The sequence below is a fragment of the Podarcis filfolensis genome, assembly GCF_964270895.1.
Source record: "Podarcis filfolensis genome assembly, chromosome: 2".
In the NCBI taxonomy this organism is placed as follows: Eukaryota; Metazoa; Chordata; class Lepidosauria; order Squamata; family Lacertidae; genus Podarcis; species Podarcis filfolensis.
In genome coordinates, this window is record NC_139605.1 from 11648072 (window position 1) to 11665199 (window position 17128).

The 17128-nt window shown below is 43.4% G+C and overlaps 1 protein-coding gene across 3 annotated transcripts; it reads left to right on the forward strand.

Moving 5' to 3' along the window:
• Nucleotides 1–44: 44 nt before the first annotated feature.
• On the forward strand, nucleotides 45–17128 carry LOC310756934 (zinc finger protein RFP-like). 3 transcript variants are annotated; one of them, XM_083601894.1, is made up of 8 exons: nucleotides 45–217; nucleotides 6677–7178; nucleotides 9825–9920; nucleotides 10277–10507; nucleotides 10799–10821; nucleotides 12496–12614; nucleotides 14384–14413; nucleotides 15921–17128. In XM_083601894.1, the coding sequence occupies exons 2-8, from the start codon at nucleotides 6780–6782 to the stop codon at nucleotides 16430–16432; spliced, it is 1410 nt and encodes a 469-aa protein (XP_083458020.1). In that variant the 5' UTR covers nucleotides 45–217; nucleotides 6677–6779; the 3' UTR covers nucleotides 16433–17128. The 3 variants fall into 3 exon arrangements, with proteins under 3 accessions (XP_083458020.1, XP_083458018.1, XP_083458019.1); XM_083601892.1 differs by lacking the exon at nucleotides 45–217 and adding an exon at nucleotides 727–1029; XM_083601893.1 differs by lacking the exon at nucleotides 45–217 and adding an exon at nucleotides 727–1001.

The window sequence follows — 17128 nt, forward strand, 5'->3', positions numbered from 1 at the left end:
CTGCAATTTACTGAATCTTTTTTTTTCGTGGCGGGGATTTTGAGTTCTCTCCCTTCGGCTTCTCCTCCTTGCTCGTAATCTGAGTTGCTCCGGATCTGGGCGCTTGAACCGAAGGAGTCCCCTTTGCTCCGCCAGATTGGGACAGCTGCTTTTGCAGGTAAAGGGAATTCGCCTCCTGGACCCCGTTTTTAGGCTCAGTCGGTTGCCACTTAAATCGGTAGGAGTTTATTGCTCGTTTAGGCGTGCGCGCGTGTGCTGTATTTTGAACCCAGCAAAGCTCTTCTTAGGTTCTGGTTCATTACTGCCGCTTTTCTCCTGCCCGCAGTTTTCTCATTGCTTCTTGCTCAGTGTCTCCCGGGCGTCTGCTTTAAAAACAAAAAGCATAAATAAATCCCAACACACTTGCAATATAAAAGCGAGGGGCCCGCGCTTCCTGGAAATCGTTCTGCAGAAAGGAAAACTGGGGCGGCGACGCAGGTGGTGGTTAAAAGGTCTCTTCCGGAAACTAAATAAATGTGTGTATCAGTCCGTGGTGTTTTTAGAGGGAGCGGGGGTTGTCATTGGTGTAGCGGGGGGGCGGTCAGAGAGGCAGCCCCCCCATCAAGTAAAACAATAGAAATACTTAACTGACCAATCACGTAGGTTCTGTAACAAAAGTCTTGCGCCCCCCCCCAACAAAAATCCTGGCTACGGTGTGTGTGTGTGTTAAAAATCCAACCCCAAATGTTGCAGCCCCAGTTAAATGGGTGCCGCCCTCTTTTCCATCCCTCTTTTTGGGAGTAAAGTTGCCTCATGCTCATTTTTTTTTAAGGGTTTCCTTCTCAAACCCGATTCTCTGGTTTGCCTGTCCTCAGTCCTAGGCCGTTTCCTGCTGCATCGGTTTCTCCTTTCTCTTGCTAGTAACCGGAGTTGCTCCGGATCCTGGCGCTTGAACCAAAGGAGTCGCCGGATCCTCCGTCCAGTTAAAATCGCTGCTTTGGCCGGTCGTTGGGGATCGTGGGGTAAACGAAATCTAGGCATTGGGAACTGGTTTGTAGCCCGATCTTTCTTTCCCTTGTGGAGTTAAAAAACAATTAAGAGAGTTATCCTCAAAGAAGCGCGCGTTTTATTTTGCAGGTGGCTTCGCTTGCTGCGGCGGAGTGCAGGAGAGCTGCCTGGGCTTGTCGCGTGTTACTATGCGGTTTCGACTCATCTATTTCACCCCAATTATTTTTATTGATTTTTCCAAATGATTGCAAATCAGACCGAATTAATTCAGTTTAATCGCAATCGTAGATTTTATTCTCCCTCCCCACCCTCACTTTTCTCGTTATTTTCTTGCCCGACATTCATAAAACCGTAGTTTCCTTATGCACAACTCATGGGATGCCTCCTTTTAGATTGCAATGCAACTCCTCCCCTCCCCCAGTCTGCTTGGGAGGGGGGGCGAGCAAAAGGCGGCCTTGATAGTGGGGGGCAGGGCTCAATCCCATCCCACCCAGGACCGGATTAAGACAGTGCTCAGGCCTAAACGCTGCCCAGTTAAAAAGGCTCGGCTGCATTAACAAAAGCAAGTGTATTTTTCTAACAGGGAGGACAATGAAAATAGTCTTACATTTGCATATATAGTCTTACATAGTCTTACATTTAGTCTTACATTAGTCTTACATTTAGTCTTACATAAGTCTTACATTACAGTAGTCTTACATTTGCATATATAGACAGAGGATGCCACTTAACTCATTAGGTAAAATTGGAAATTCAGATTTGATTTATTTATAGATTTCTCCAAATCTGAGGCCTGTGGGGTTTAGATTGCATTTTTACTTTGCTTGCATAAAATGGAGGTTCTATGAGGTTTTTCTTCTGCTTTTAAATAAATTGCCCTCCAAGTTCAGAAGGCAAACAGGCAGAGACCTGGAAGGAAGGGAACAAGAAAAACCATCCAGTGAACTATTAGTAAAAGTTTTTAATGTAAACCACTGAGCCTTGGACTTGCCGATCAGAAGGTCGGCTGTTCGAATCCCTGCGGTGGAGTGAGCTCCCGTTGTTCAGTCCCAGCTCCTGCCAACCTAGCCGTTCGAAAGCACACTAGTGCAAGTAGATAAATAGGTACCACTGCAGTGGGAAGGTAAACGGTGTTTCCGTGCGCTGCTCTGGTTTTGTCAGAAGCAGCTTAGTCATGCTGGCCACATGACCCGGAAAAACTGTCTGCGGACAAATGTCGGCTCCGTCGCCCAGTAAAGCGAGTTGAGCATCACAACCCCAGAGTCATTTGTGACTGGACTTAACTGTCAGGGGTCCTTTACCTTTTTTTATGTAGAGGGTAGGGGAGAATGGCTCCCTGTGAAGGGAGCCAGCCCCATGTAGTATTGTGTGCAATCTTCTCTAGGTGCTATACTAGAACTTGTGGAATAACCAGCTTCATTTAACCAACATGCTTATTACAGATAGGTAGCCGTGTTGGTCTGCCATAGTCAAAACAAAAAAAAAAAAATTTCCTTCCAGTAGCACCTTAAAGACCAACTAAGTTAGTTCTTGGTATGAGCTTTCGTGTGCATGCACACTTCTTCAGAACATGCTTATGTCAAACTAATGTGTGAAGGGGTTAATTCCACAGTAAGCGGTCCTGACAGGGTTAGCTGTGTCACTTCCCCTTACCTTGGGAGGAAATAGGCAATCTTGCCAATTGTCCGCACCCCCCCCCCCCCGCCTGAGAAGCTTAGTATGTGTAGAGGTTATAGCTGGTTGCTCAAGATCAGCAGCCACATGGCTCTCACCAGCCACTGTTGTGTTCCTATTCCAAAAAATTTAGAAAATTTCACCACTTTGTAACTAAGCTAGATTTTACTCCCTGTGCAACTTTTCTGAAGCACATGTTTCTGACCTCTGGAGAGTTTGTAAGTAAACCATTTTTTAAAATATATATATATAATTTTTTATTTGTTTTTTTAAAATATCATTTTCAACAGTAATTAAACATACTTTTACATCTTATTCAAATTTTTGACTTCCATCAATCCTGTCTGAAAAATTTCCAATCTAATCTCTGTATGCATTTCTTATCTTCCCTATTACATTTCAAACTCATAACCAATATCTCTATCTTTTTCTACTTTGTAACACTTCGTATATTTCTCCTGACAAAACTTCTTGTAGTCCTACTAGCGTAATTTGTTGATTACAGTTGCTCTTCAAATAATTCATTTACTTCTTCCAATCTTCTGTAAATCTCTGGTCCCGCAGGTTTCGAATCCTTCCTGTCATTTTGTCCAACCATTTTTTACCTTGCCTGGCATGTGGTCTTTTCCTATGCTGAGGGAAGAGGGAAATTTTGACTCGCTTGGAAGGGGCACATTTTAAAGGGCCATCAACCTATATTTCCATGCTTTTCAATTTATTTTGTGACTTTTCTGCTGGGCTTCTTTCGCCAAAGAGTACTTGCCCCAAACCTGGATCTTGACATTCAGGAATTCTCATACGTTGTGTATGTATGTGTGTATATACCGGTATATATTGCACCAACAGAACTCTTGTCACCCAATGACATTTTAGCAATAGATTCCCACCAGAGGAAAAGCAGTACCCTTTGACAAAACGCATAATGAATATGTGGAATTTGCTGCCCCAAGATATGGTGATGGTCACTAGGGGGGGTTCCTTATCAAAGCCACTGACCACATTCCTTTAGAATAATTCCATCAACAGGATTATTTATGAGGGTGATAGAGATCCTTTTTAGTCACTGGGATTGTTTTATTGTGCATACTCCTTATGGATGTTTATCTTTTACTGTTTGTATAACTCATTTTTGTACTATGGTGGTGGTGGTGGTGGTGGTGATGATAATAATAATAATAATAAATTTATTATTTATACCCCGCCCATCTGGCTGGGTTTCCCCAGCCACTCTGTGCCGCTTCCAACAAAATATTAAAATACAATAGTGCGTCAAACATTAAAAGCTTCCCTAAACAGGGCTGCTTTCAGATGCCTTCTAAAAGCCTGGTCGTTGTTTTTCTTTTTGATATCTGGTGGGAGGGCATTCCACAGGGCAGGTGCCACTACCGAGAAGGCTCTCTGCCTGTTTCCCTGTAATTTGGCTTCTCACAGCGAGGAAACCACCAGAAGGCCCTCAGAGCTGGACCTCAGTGTCCGGGCGGAACAATGGGGGTGGAGATGCTCCTTCAGGTATACTGGACCGAGGCTTAGTAGCCTATTTTGGCCATAAGCGATATATAAAGTTCAGAGGCAGTATGCCACTGAATACCAATTGCTTAAGGGCAAGAGCCAGAGAGGGCTACAGTCTTCAAGTCATGCTTGTGGGATTCCCAAAGGAATCCAGCTGTACACTCGGGGGTGGGGAAGGATGCTGGATTACTTTTCAGCTGGGCTCTCCAGATACTCTCTTGCCATTTTACATAAGGTAGATTCTGGACACAAGCCAACTATTAGTAATGGCAACATTCAGAAACCAGTGGGAGAGCCTTGCTATTCAGTAACAGGATTGAAAAGTAGCCTTCATTCATTCATTCAATAGTGTTCCAAAGAGAACATCCCATGCAAACCTCTTGAACTGGAATATGCAGGGTTGATACCATCAGAGTGGCGCTGGGAGACCTCATTTGTTTTGCTGTGTAAGGGAATAAGATATTGTTAAGTATGCAAGCGGGAATTGAAAACTAGACAGCTGAGGGAGAAGAGGAAAGGGAGAAGAAAAAAGAATCAAATAGGAAAACGTGCAATTTAGGATTAGATATAAGGGTTGAAATGTGAATTGGAATATAAATTTCTAATATAAAGCAGTAAATTGGGGAAAGTAGGGACGTGCAGTGGCGTAGCGTGGGTTGTCAGCACCCGGGGCAAGGCAAGTAATTTGCACCCCCTAACCCGTGGATTTGCGCCCCCTAACCCGTGGATTTGCGCCCCCTAACCCTAACCCCCAGATGTTGCGCCCGGTGCGACCGGCCCCCCCTGCACCCCCCACGCTACGCCACTGGGGACGTGGGTGGTGCTGTGGGTTAAACCACAGAGCCTAGGACTTGCTGATCGCATGGTCGGCGGTTCGAATCCCCGCGGCGGGGTGAGCTCCCGTCGTTCGGTCCCAGCTCCTGCCCACCTAGCAGTTCGAAAGCACGTCAAAGTGCAAGTAGATAAATAGGTACCGCTCTGGCGGGAAGGTAAACGGCATTTCCGTTCGCTGCTCTGGTTCGCCAGAAGCGGCTTAGTCATGCTGGCCACATGACCCGGAAGCTGTACGCCGGTTCCCTCGGCCAATAAAGCGAGATGAGCGCTGCAACCCCAGAGTCGGCCACGACTGGACCTAATGGTCAGGGGTCCCTTTACCTTTTACCTTTAGGGACACGGCTAGGAAGAAGAGCGGGAAGTCAACTTATCTGGGGAAAATGTATCAAATTTGATGTATTGATTGGTTAAAATTTGGAAAACCATTAAAAAGTATTTGGCACAGAAAGAAAGAAAGAAAGAAAGAAAGAAAGAAAGAAAGAAAGAAACCAAGAAACCATCAGAGTGACTAGCTCACTACCAAAAGTAATTTCCCCTCTTTGCATGGTATTTGTCTTGCTTTGCCAGCTCATTACCAGCTGGGGGCAGTAGTTCCATTTATTTGTCGGGCCCCCATCTGCATGGCATTGTGATGCCTTTATCTCTTGCATTGCTACACCTTCTCATTGTATGTGATGTCCACCAAGATACACTAAAGTTTCTGGCAAAATAAATATCTCACGCCTTTCATATTCCACCTGATAACTTTTTTTAAAACTGCAATAGACAAGTAAGGCTACTCTTTCTAGAGTTTCAGCCTGTCTCCTACTATAAGAATAAATAACAAGGAGCAAGGTTGGGAAAAAGCAGGCTTTATGTGTATTACTCTGGAGGATAGCATTCCCAAATGGGTCTTAGTTGCTTTCTTTGCCTACACAGCTTTTATGTTTACACTGCACACAAAGCATGAGTACAACAAACTAAATTGTAATTACATCAACAATCCACTGTTATCTGTTGTTTTTAAGTCATTTAGTCGTGTCCGACTCTTTGTGACCCCATGGAGCAGAGCACGCCAGGCACTCCTGTCTTCCACTGCCTCCCGCAGTTTGGTCATACTCATGCTGGTAGCTTCAAGAACACTGTCCAACCATCTCGTCCTCTGTCGTCCCCTTCTCCTTGTGCTCTCCATCTTTCCCAGCATCAGGCTGTTTTCCAGGGAGTCTTCTCTTCTCATGAGGTGGCCAAAGTATTGGAGCCTCAGCTTCAGGATCTGTCCTTCCAGTGAGCACTCAGGGCTGATTTCCTTCAGAATGGAGAGGTTTGATCTTCTTGCAGTCCATGAGACTCTCAAGAGTCTCCTCCAGCACCATAATTCAAAAGCATCCATTCTTCATCAATCAGCCTTCTTTATGGTCCAGCTCTCACTTCCATACATCACTACTGGGAAAACCATAGCTTTAACTAGACGGACGTTTGTTGGCAAGGTGATGTCTCTGCTTTTTCAGATGCTGTCTAGGTTTGTCATTCTCCCTAAAACACAAATCAAAGTTGAATAAAGAGGAGTGGTCAGGAGGGGTATCAAAGTGGGAATCGGCCTCTGTGGCTGGTTGTGAATAAGCAGTTGAGTGATGTTTTCCTTTATTGGGGCGCATAATACTAACTTGACTCTCTTGCTGCTGTTTCTTTCCAGGGCAGAGATACTGGCCTTTTGAGCTCTTTTCCCATTGGGGCTGCTTCTGAGTGCAGGAGAAAATAACTCTGTTCCCTTTGTGTTGCACTGCAATAGTGAAGCCATGGCTGAGACCCCCAGGAAGAGGCTTCGGTTTGAAGCTACTTGCCCTGTCTGCCTGGCCTACTTTGCAGATCCTGTGACTCTAGACTGCGGACACAACTTCTGCCAAGGATGCATCTCTACATGCTGGGAGGAGGCTGGCACAGAAACCAGGTGCCCACAGTGCCGAGCAGCTGTCGGGCGGGGTTTCAAATCAAACCGGTCTCTAGCAAGCATTGTTGAAATTGCTCAGCAGCTGAATTCCATGGGCCTAGAGGGGCCAAAATGTGTGACACACAAGGCGCCCATGAATTTGTTTTGCAAGGATCACGAAATCTTCTTCTGCCTTCTGTGTGACGCCGCACAACAGCACCCATGCAAAGCTGTGGTTCCCATAGACCAGGCTGTTGAAGAATACAAGGTAAGAATGCTACATTTGATACAATTTGGGCATATAACCAATGCTACATTTTCAGAAATATCCAGGGCCAGGGTTCGAGGGTGGTGAGAATTCAGACTCTCCTTGTGGGAAGGCTTTATATCTGATCCCAGGTGTGTGTGGTGACTTTGCAGACACAATTGCATGGAGAAATATGTGCTCCCATACCAAACTGCTTGTGTATTAAGGCCATCTTCTATTAAGGCCTCTTCTCCAGACTCCCCAGCCATTCAGGAGAATGTTGCTGTCTGTCTGTGCAATTTCTGTATCAGGGAGACTTTCCCAGTGCCGGCACTATTATATATCACATTGCATATCACGTTTTGGGGATGGCAGCCTTGTGGGCTAAATTTCCCCAACACTGGGCACACGCCTCAGCAGTGGCATAGCTAGTTATTTGGGTGCCCGGCGCGATGTGCGTGTCCTGCAGCCGGTGGCAGGGCGAGCTGCCCGTGGTGGCGGGGCAAGCCAAGGCAGAGCGCGCTGCGTGGAGCCTCTCAGCAGCCTCCCCCTCAGCTGTAGGGTGGCTGAGGCGGTGGGCAGATGCAAGCCCCACACTGCTCAAAAAAGCAGTGTGGAGCTTGCAGGAAGTCAGCCCGCTGTCTTCCCCTCAGGAGAGACGTGTGGCTCAGGCACGCTGCAGGCCCCGCGGTGTGGCGCCCAGTGCTGCGTACCTCACCTAGCTACCAGTGGCGTAGGAAGGGGGATGCAGTGAGTGCAATTATTATTATTATTATTATTATTATTATTATTATTATTATTATTTATTTTTCTTCAGTTCTTTTTATTAATTTTCAAAAAAGATTTTTTAAATGAACAAACAAACATAAATCACCACCGTATTAAATCAAATTTATTTACATTTTTACATGACTTCCTCGTGTCCCCCTGGTTGAATTTCAATGTATATCATTTTAACGGTTTTCCAAATCCAGTATTCTTAAAAAATTAACTTCATCACTTAACATCTTTCTTTCCATTTCAATATTAAACATATTAATTCATCACATTATATATTTAAATCCTAAGCCTATCCGGTGTTTGCAAGTTTCTCCAATTAATTTAACTTAACATATTTAACTGAATAGTCTTTAAATTTCATCCACTCTTCCTGGTACTCCTCCTTCTTCTGTTCACGGACTCTTCCAGTCAGGTTGGCTAGCGCCGAAAAATCCATCATCTTCATCTGCCAATCTTCCACCATTGGTACTTCTTGTGTTTTCCGCAGTTGTTATTATTTTTTAAAGTGTCATGAGCCCAATTTTTATTTATTTATTTTAAAAACACACATTTTTTGCCATTTTGTCAGGCCCCTCAGTGATGACACCTGGGACAGCCTGCACCTTCCTACGCCACTGCACCTCAGAGGGCCTCTCTGCCTTTGCTCTGTGTTTCATGTGAACTACTCCGATGTTGTTTGACGTGCATTTACTAAACCAAACGGTTTCATTTATTTTTTCCTGCTTTAAAAATATCTGAACTTTTCCTAAAGATCAGTGCAATCTAATCTAAACATCTGATTAGCAATAATAATAGTAGCAGCAGTAATAAAACCAAGTAATATGGTTTAAATATTATATCTAAACAATTTCAACTTTTTTTGAGGTATGTGTGTGTGAATCATTTTTTGGGGGGGAGACCTGTAAATACATGTCAACTCAGTGGCATATGCTAGACTTGGTATTGTTTAAATTTTTAAAATGAAGGTTCTACAAACTGTTAACATAATAATTCCAGCATGTACTAAGTATTTATATTTTTTTACGGATTCTGTGGTTCCTGCATTGTAGGGAGCTGAAGTTGGGTCCCTTCTAACTTGACAATTGTATGATTCTATAGTGTTTGTATGTGCATTGATGGTCAGGGAAGCTGGGACTTGGAGAGTCCTTCTTACAGGCCCTGCCACATGAACAGAGCACGGTTATCACCATTTCTTTTCTCTCTCTGTCAAATAAGTTTTTGGTGTGTGTGTGTGTGTAAATCTCTCAAAGTCAACAAATTTTGAACTTCTTTGAACTTCTGCCCTCGTACCTACAGGACCGCCTCTCCTGGTATGCCCCGCGGAGGACCATAAGGTCCATAAATAACAACACTTTGGAAGTCCCGAGCCCCAAGGAGGTTAGATTGGCCTCAACCAGGGCAAGGTCTTTTTGGCTCTGGCCCCGGCCTGGTGGAACGCCCTACCGCAGGAGATCAGGGCCCTGCGAGATTTGACATCTTTCCGCAGGGCCTGCAAGACGAAGCTGTTCCGCCTGGCCTTTGGGCTGGACTCAGTCTAACCCCCCTCTATTTATTTATTTTTAAATGGAACCCCTTATAAGGGATTTGTATGTAAATTTCCCCTCGGCTCTTTTTGCTGGCCCATGTAGGACCAGCATGGATAGTTGGCCCCCGTGAATATTTGATGTTTTCTCCCCTTATGGCTTTGATATATAGGCTACCACTAAAACGAGGCTGCATTTTAAACTGTATTCTAATTTACATTTTAACCAACTGTTCTTTTTGTTTTGTTTTTTGTTTTGTTTTTTAAAATGTTTTTGCTGTATTTATATTCATTGTTAGCCGCCCTGAGCCCAGTCTTGGCTGGGGAGGGCGGGGTATAAATAAAATTATTATTATTATTGACAGGATCGGATTTTTCGCTGCCTAGAAGTTCTGAAGGAGGGGAGAGAAACCATTCTGCAGTATACCGAGAACTTGGAAAATGAAAGCCAGGATCTGCTTGTAAGTGCCGATTTTTTAATTACTTAACATTATATCTCTCTTCCTCCCAGAGGAGCCCAGAGACCACTATTTGTTGGAACTGAGCAAGTAATGGAACCAACAAGATGCTTAAAAGCCATGAGGCATCCCAGATCCTCAGCATTACTTGGTTTCTTTTAGAAATTATAAGAATATTTCACAGAAACATGGAGAGTGATATCTTAATGATGGACTCTTAAATGTTTTTAGGAAATTCTTCCCTGCTGGATGTTGATGCCATTTTGTATGCCCTTTATATGAAATCCTATCTCTCTTGATGGTGCAAACATGGATTACGCTGGCCTGATTTTCTGCTCTTCATATTCTGCTTGTTGCAGGAGCTAATGAAAGAAGAGAAGGGAAAAATAGTGGCAGAGTTTGGAAAATTATGCCAGTCTCTGAGAGACCAAGAGAAACTTCTTCTGCAGGATATGGTAAACGTGGAGAAGTGTCTTGCAGTGATAAAGAAAAGTTGCCTGTCCAGGTTCTCTGAAGAATTGGCAAGTCTTGGAGGTTTCATTCAGGATATGGAAGAAGTGTCTCAGAAGCCAGAAATTGAATTCCTTCAGGTAGGAAGAGTAGAAACAAACTATCCAAGGGGAAAGCAAACTCCATATTTTGGCATTTCTCCATTTGTATATAACATCTGAAGGAGCCCAATTTTATGATTGTTGTTTATGAGGTTCGTAGCATACAACATCCCAGATAAATGTCTAATTTCACTTCACTGTGGATCAGTCTGATAGAATAGGTTTGTGTGGTTTTTTTAACTCTCTGGTTGTGTGTGTGCTCCTAATGCCCTCCTAATTAGGGTATTTTTGTACATTGAAATCTCTGTTCTTTCTCTCTTCTTTCTGTAGGAAGCTAAAAGCATATTGCAGAGGTAAGTGGATCTCACTAATTTCTTGTTCACACATTGCACTTTTCATCCTTGTACAGCATTCCCGTTTCTAATAGTTTTCTTCTGTTTCCACTTGCTTGGGGTTTTTTAATTTATTTTATTTTTTACCTGCCTTAAGAAACGCTTTCTAGTTATTTGTTGAATTTTACCCCAGCCCCATTTATTAATACAGCTGATCAATGGTTTTTTTTCCCTGGGGGGATGCAGAGGTACGCATATCCCTAAACATTTTGTGAATCTAAGTTTGGCCTCATTGAGGGGCAGTATTTCAATATGAGTAGGAAAATGAGAGTACTTCTAAACATTATTTTAGAAAAAAAGCACTGCAGCTGATGGTTGTCTGGGTGTCGTGTTCATCTTTCTTCTCTTTCTGCTCACATTAAATCAATCTCCAAGAGTCTTTTGCATACACTTTATTTAGATTCCTTCTACTTTCAGTCTGGCTTGGAACAGAAACTGCTTTTGTTGCCTTAGTTGTGGATGATCTTCACTAGTGGGTGGATGGGGACCAGTGCAAACTGATTGCGGCTGATCTAAATCCCTTCCATTTTGACTTTCAGCCTGCTCTCTTGGCCTTAGAACCTGTAGGTTCTCACCAAGAAAACTAGCACTAATACACCCAGGAACCTCACCAAAATGCTGGAGAGGGTGCACCTCCACAGGCACATACCTCCACATGTGGTGGGAGTGCCCCCAAATCCAACTATTCTGGACAACAGCCATACGAGAAATATGTAAAATAACCAAGCAAGTATTAGAAACCACCCCAGAATTGGCCCTACTAAACATCTTCCAAGGCAATAATGCCCACTTACAACACAAAGAACTCATAACCCAACAACTTTCAGCAGCCAGAAACACCATAACCAGACACTGGAGAGACCTGTCAGGAGTAAGCATGGACCAATGGTACCAAATAGTATAGGAAACAGCCCTACTAGAAAAATTAACCAATAATCTGAAACCGACGCAGGGCAAATAGAAGAAGACACCTTCACCCTGGTATGGCTCCCCTTTATCACATACACAGCCCAACAAGACAATGACAAAAATCCACCCACAGCATACAAATCAATATGGCTAACCTGATCCAAAACACCCACCCACCCCATTCTCACATGAAAACAAAGACCACCAAAGGAACACAAGTGAACAACAGAGAACCTGCACAAGCAATGCTGACACAAAACCCCACATATATTAAGTAAAATAGAAACATCGCCACCCAACCCCACCCCCACTCATCTCCGCCCCACCTCTTTCCTCCTTTACTTCCTAATGTCTCAACAAATGAAACCGATTTGTAAAAAAAGTTACATGGGGGGAAAAATAAGAGAGAGAGACATTGCACATACTTTTGTAAATCAAGAAAATCTTTAATAAAAATACATTTAAAAAAAGAACCTATTGGTTCAATTGGATCTCTCAGGTGGCTTTTGTTACCATGTTATCCTTCTGGGTCATCTTGAAAAGGATGGGGATTGGGGGTGCTTTGTTGAAATGGCTTTTCTCATTCCTGAGAAATAGGATTCCGAAGGAAGTTTCAGGCTTAGACATGAGGCTTTCTGCCATTCCACTGTATTCCAAACCTTTCTTGTGCTTTCCTTAGGGATTCTGAATTGCATCAATGAAGGGGTAATACTGTTTTCTTTCCAGATATGATAAGAAGAAGCAATTTGAGAATCCGTTCTTTTTCTACACCGTGCTGAAGTGGAGGATTGAGGAATTTCGTGATAGAAATATCTGTCTGAATAGTATCGTGCAGGAGCTAAGGGGTATGAAAACAGGGGTTGGACATTGGATCTTGCCACAGGGGCTGGAACCAAAAGTGGGAGAGGCCGGCCACCTGTCAATCTTGTGATATCATTTGAGGTTGGCTGACTTAACTGCTGAGCTGCAGCAGCTTTGGCATGAATTGTGTTTGAGTTTTTTCTGTGGCTGATGTCACACAATGCTGTTTTGCTAAGTGCCAAACCTGGCAGGCCTAATAAGGTCCACTGGTTGGAGGCTCTCTGCAATTGTGTTAACGAATAGCTGCAAGGATTCTATACTGGATATTATTTTTATTTAAAAGCATTTATAAACCACCTGGTATTTTTGAAATCTCTTAAATCAGTGCAAAATAGAAAAACAAACAGTATCACTAAAACAATAGTACAGTCAAAACCCAATAAAACAGTAGCATGAAAGTATATATCTGACTAGGGCCTACTTGAAACAGACCCACTGAAATCAATGAAACTAAGTTGGTCATGTCTATTAACTTTAATGGGTCTACTCTGGGTGAGACTAGCATTGAATCCCACACAAATAAAACAGGAATTTCTCAAACACATAAAACAGGGTCTGATTCTATGCATCAGGCAAAGGAAATCTTTACAAGATGTCTGAAGCAATTGATGATTCCTGCTTCATCTACGGCAGAGGAAAGGCACTCCATAATATAGAGGCAGCGACAGAAAATATCTGTTTCAGGGTCATCACCCTATGACAGGCATGTTCGAAGTTTTGGGGGCCTTTGGGTTTGATCCGGCCCCTGCAGCAGTTTATTTGCTGGGGTAAAAGGCTCAGTAATATCAATCCTAGGAAAAAAAGCTCAACTTCAATCCCAAAAAAGGTCAGCAAGTTCGGCCCTCACACATGTTCACTTCATCAAATCTGGCCCTCTTTGAAAAAAGCTTGGGCACCCCTGCCCTATGATATTCTGAAGAGGTTGGTGCCATAAGTACAACTTCCAGATGATCTAAATGATCTTGCAGATGTTGGTGTGAAAAGCTCTAGGTTAGCGTGGGGCTTCTGGAAAGAAATGTGGCAGCGTCCTTTCCTCACGCACAGTGGTTGGGACCTGTGTATCCACACACACACACACACACACACACACACACACCTGTGTTGCTGGACTACAACTCCTATTATCCCTGACTGACTGGCTGAGGCTTGTGTGAGTAGTAGTCCAACAACTTCAGGGGGGAGATTTCTAGCTGGAGTGTTTCTCCCAGAACTGCCCTTTAGACCTAGCAACTGTGCTTTCTCCCACCCCAGCATAATTTACATGGGTAGGATGGTCCTTGGACCTGGGTGAGCGATGGGGAGGCAGCAGAATTCAGGGATGAGGGATCCAGGAGTTGGCAAACGATGCTGAGCGCTCATATGGGCTACACAGAAGGCCTTCGTGCACTTTTGGGCTGCCAGTATTTACTCCTAAGCAGAGGGAGCAGGACATTCCATCCCACATATTCTATTTAGTTTGTTTTCCAACAGAGACTCAGTATTCTGAAGCTATTGAGTGTGCATATTTTCCTTGTTGTTTTTTTTTTGCGTGTGTGTGTGTTTTGAAATTTGTGCTTCAGCAAACCCCAGAGTTACATTAAGCATGCTGAAGCCCCTGTCTTGTTCCTTGTAGGCACATTCTTGTTTCAGTCAGCACTCAGTTTATCTATTAAAGGGAGTGATGGATGGATTTTAAAAATATTTTTTGCGACAAATACAATTGTGTGATATTTTATCTCTGTTTTCTTTTCTCTCCCCCCATCCCGGCCTCCAGGTGGTCTAACTGGATTTAATGCAGCCACAGGTAATTTTGGGGACTGGTGGAGGACCAAATTCACAGAAGGGATAGGGATGTCTTTTTTTGCAGAAAGTTTTTTGATTTGTGTTTTATGGGGTTGCCAGTTTAGGAATGTTAAACAGATTAACCCATAAGTTATTCACATGCAGGAGACAGGACAGCTTCATAGACTGCATTGCTTGGGAATTCTACGAAACCCAAGAAATCAGTACAGCTTTTAACATTGGTGCAGTTTTGAAAGATTCTGTCCATCATTTTGGTTCAAAACGGCATCCAACTGTATCAGAACTTCCTTCACCTTGGGAACCATAATACAAAGTTTGGTTACGATATCTTAAGAGCCGCCCAAATGCAAAGCTAACAAACAAACCAATATGACAGATGAGGGCAAAAGCCATTTTCTGCTCTTGTTGTCTAGCCAGTGGTACTCAGAGGTATTGCACTTTTGATCCAAAATGATTAGTAGCCATTGCTAAACTCATTCCACAAATTTGTCTAATCTTCTTTTAAAGCCACCTAAGGGCTTATTGTGAGGGCTGGGCCCTGCTGAGGCCATCACTTGCGGTCTTGGCTGTACTCCTTTTTGGCAAGAAACTTTCTGGCAAGAAACTGAGAGACGTTTCTGTTGAAATTTTACCTCAGAGTTTTACCTCAGAGGAACGAGAGTTGTTGTAAAAGGACTAATCAAAAGACACTGAAGAAGAATTAGGTTACCTTGGTAACCAATATATCCTATAGCACATACACCTAACTATAAATCCTGAGACTTGAGTCTCTCTCTTTGGACTCATCTGTATTCGTCAACTTAAGATGTTATAAATGCATTATAACAGATGGTGCCATAGAGCTGAAATCCCAAGAATTTCCATTGTGAGCTTTTATAACGTTTCTTTTCATAGTGCTTTATAGGTATACAGATCCAGCCTTTGCATTCTCTTTCCCTTCCCTCACAGACTTCAAATTCCTATTTCCTAACTGCACTTCACTCACTCTTAATGGATTCTTTACTGCTTTGGAATGCTCCTGTCAATCACAGCACATCCTCACAGATTTTCTAGCATTTTCCCTCAGCCTAGCTCCGCTTGCAGCATCAGAGCTGGACTGAGAGAAAAGTGGCTGAAGCAAGAGAGCATGAGAAATGTGACTTGAGCCTTTATGTAGCATCTGATTTCCTCCCCAAAATACCCAATATGTGGCAAGGCATAATTTTGTCATTCACGTATATATGTATAGTAAACAGATTTGCACACATAGAAAAATAAAATTGTAAAGCTGGAAGGGAACTGAGGGTCCTTTATTCCAACCCCCCCTGCATTGCAGGAATGTCAACTAGATCATCCATGACAGATGGCCATCAAACCTCTGCATAAAAACCTCCAAGGGCAGGGAGTCCAGCATCTCTTGAGGAAGTCTGTTCCACTGTCAAACATCTCTTGCTGTCAGAAAGTCATAAGTTGAAACAAAGCCTTTAATTATGCTTTTTATTTCCCCTCCCCCACCCCAATCCCTCCAGAAACTATAACACTGGATCCAAGGACGGCTAGTCCCCAACTCATCATGTCAAGGGATTTCAAAAGTGTGAGACACGGAGGCAAAGATCCAGATCTGTCCACAAATCCTGAGAGAATCTATGATGACTGGCCTTTCGTGATGGGCTCCCAGGCCCTCAGAGGGGGCAGATATACCTGGCAGGTCTTTTTGGGAAGTGAAGGAGACTGGGCTGTGGGAGTCTCCCAGAAGAATGGTTCCTCAACTCCGAAGAGAAATGAGATATGGCAAGTTGGGAAGTGGGATGGCGAACATTGGGCCTCCTGCCCCTCATGTTACCGGGATCACTCTCTGCCTTTCAGTGAGGAGATCCAGAGGATCCGAGTTGTTCTGAACTGCAGGGTGGGACAGCTAGTGTTTTATGACGCCGATTCAGGAGCTGAGCTCACTGAATTCAAAGATGTCAATTTTGGAGGACGAGATGCATTCCCTTTCTTTCGACTGTCTGAAAAGGGGTATATTGCCCTCATTTCCTAAAGGTCTGCTCTCGTAGGATTTTCTGGTGTTACTGTCCAGGTTGTTTTTTTTAAAAAAATCAAACTTTTTATTGGACAAGAGCACCTATGATAGCTCTGCAAAGGCCCAGACCAGCTTCTAGTCAAAGTCTCTGAACTAACTGAAACCGGAGTCTGTTTTTCTTTGCCTGCCCTTTCCCAGATTTCCCTCGGCAATTTATTTCTTTAAAAAGGAGACGTAATCTAATAGAAAATAATGCTTTATCCTAAGCAACGGCAGAATAGTTTTTATACAGGCAGTCTTTCAGGACCCTCAGTTCTGCTTTCAGAGCACACTTACTCTGAGGTAAAATCCTGTTCAATACGGCTTCGCAAAGATGTTTATGATTTCAGCCTATTTCACTTTCCTCTCTCATATCTCACCCTCCCTCAAAACGCATGGGTGGATTGGATTGTACATTATTCTCCCCTACCCAATTCATAGTTACAACTCTGTAAAGGAGGCTAGGCTGAGAGAGAGAGAGAATGATTGGCCCAGGCTTCACTTTATTTATGTACCACACACCAACTGGATTTTCTCAGGAGCTTTCTTTTTTTCTTTCCAAATGTGTTCTGGAGACTAATGTGATGGAGTAATTCTTTTTGTAACGACAATGTCCCCCTCCCTTCTTGATATGTACATCCACATTGTGGCTGAATAAAAGTGTTAGTCTTTTAA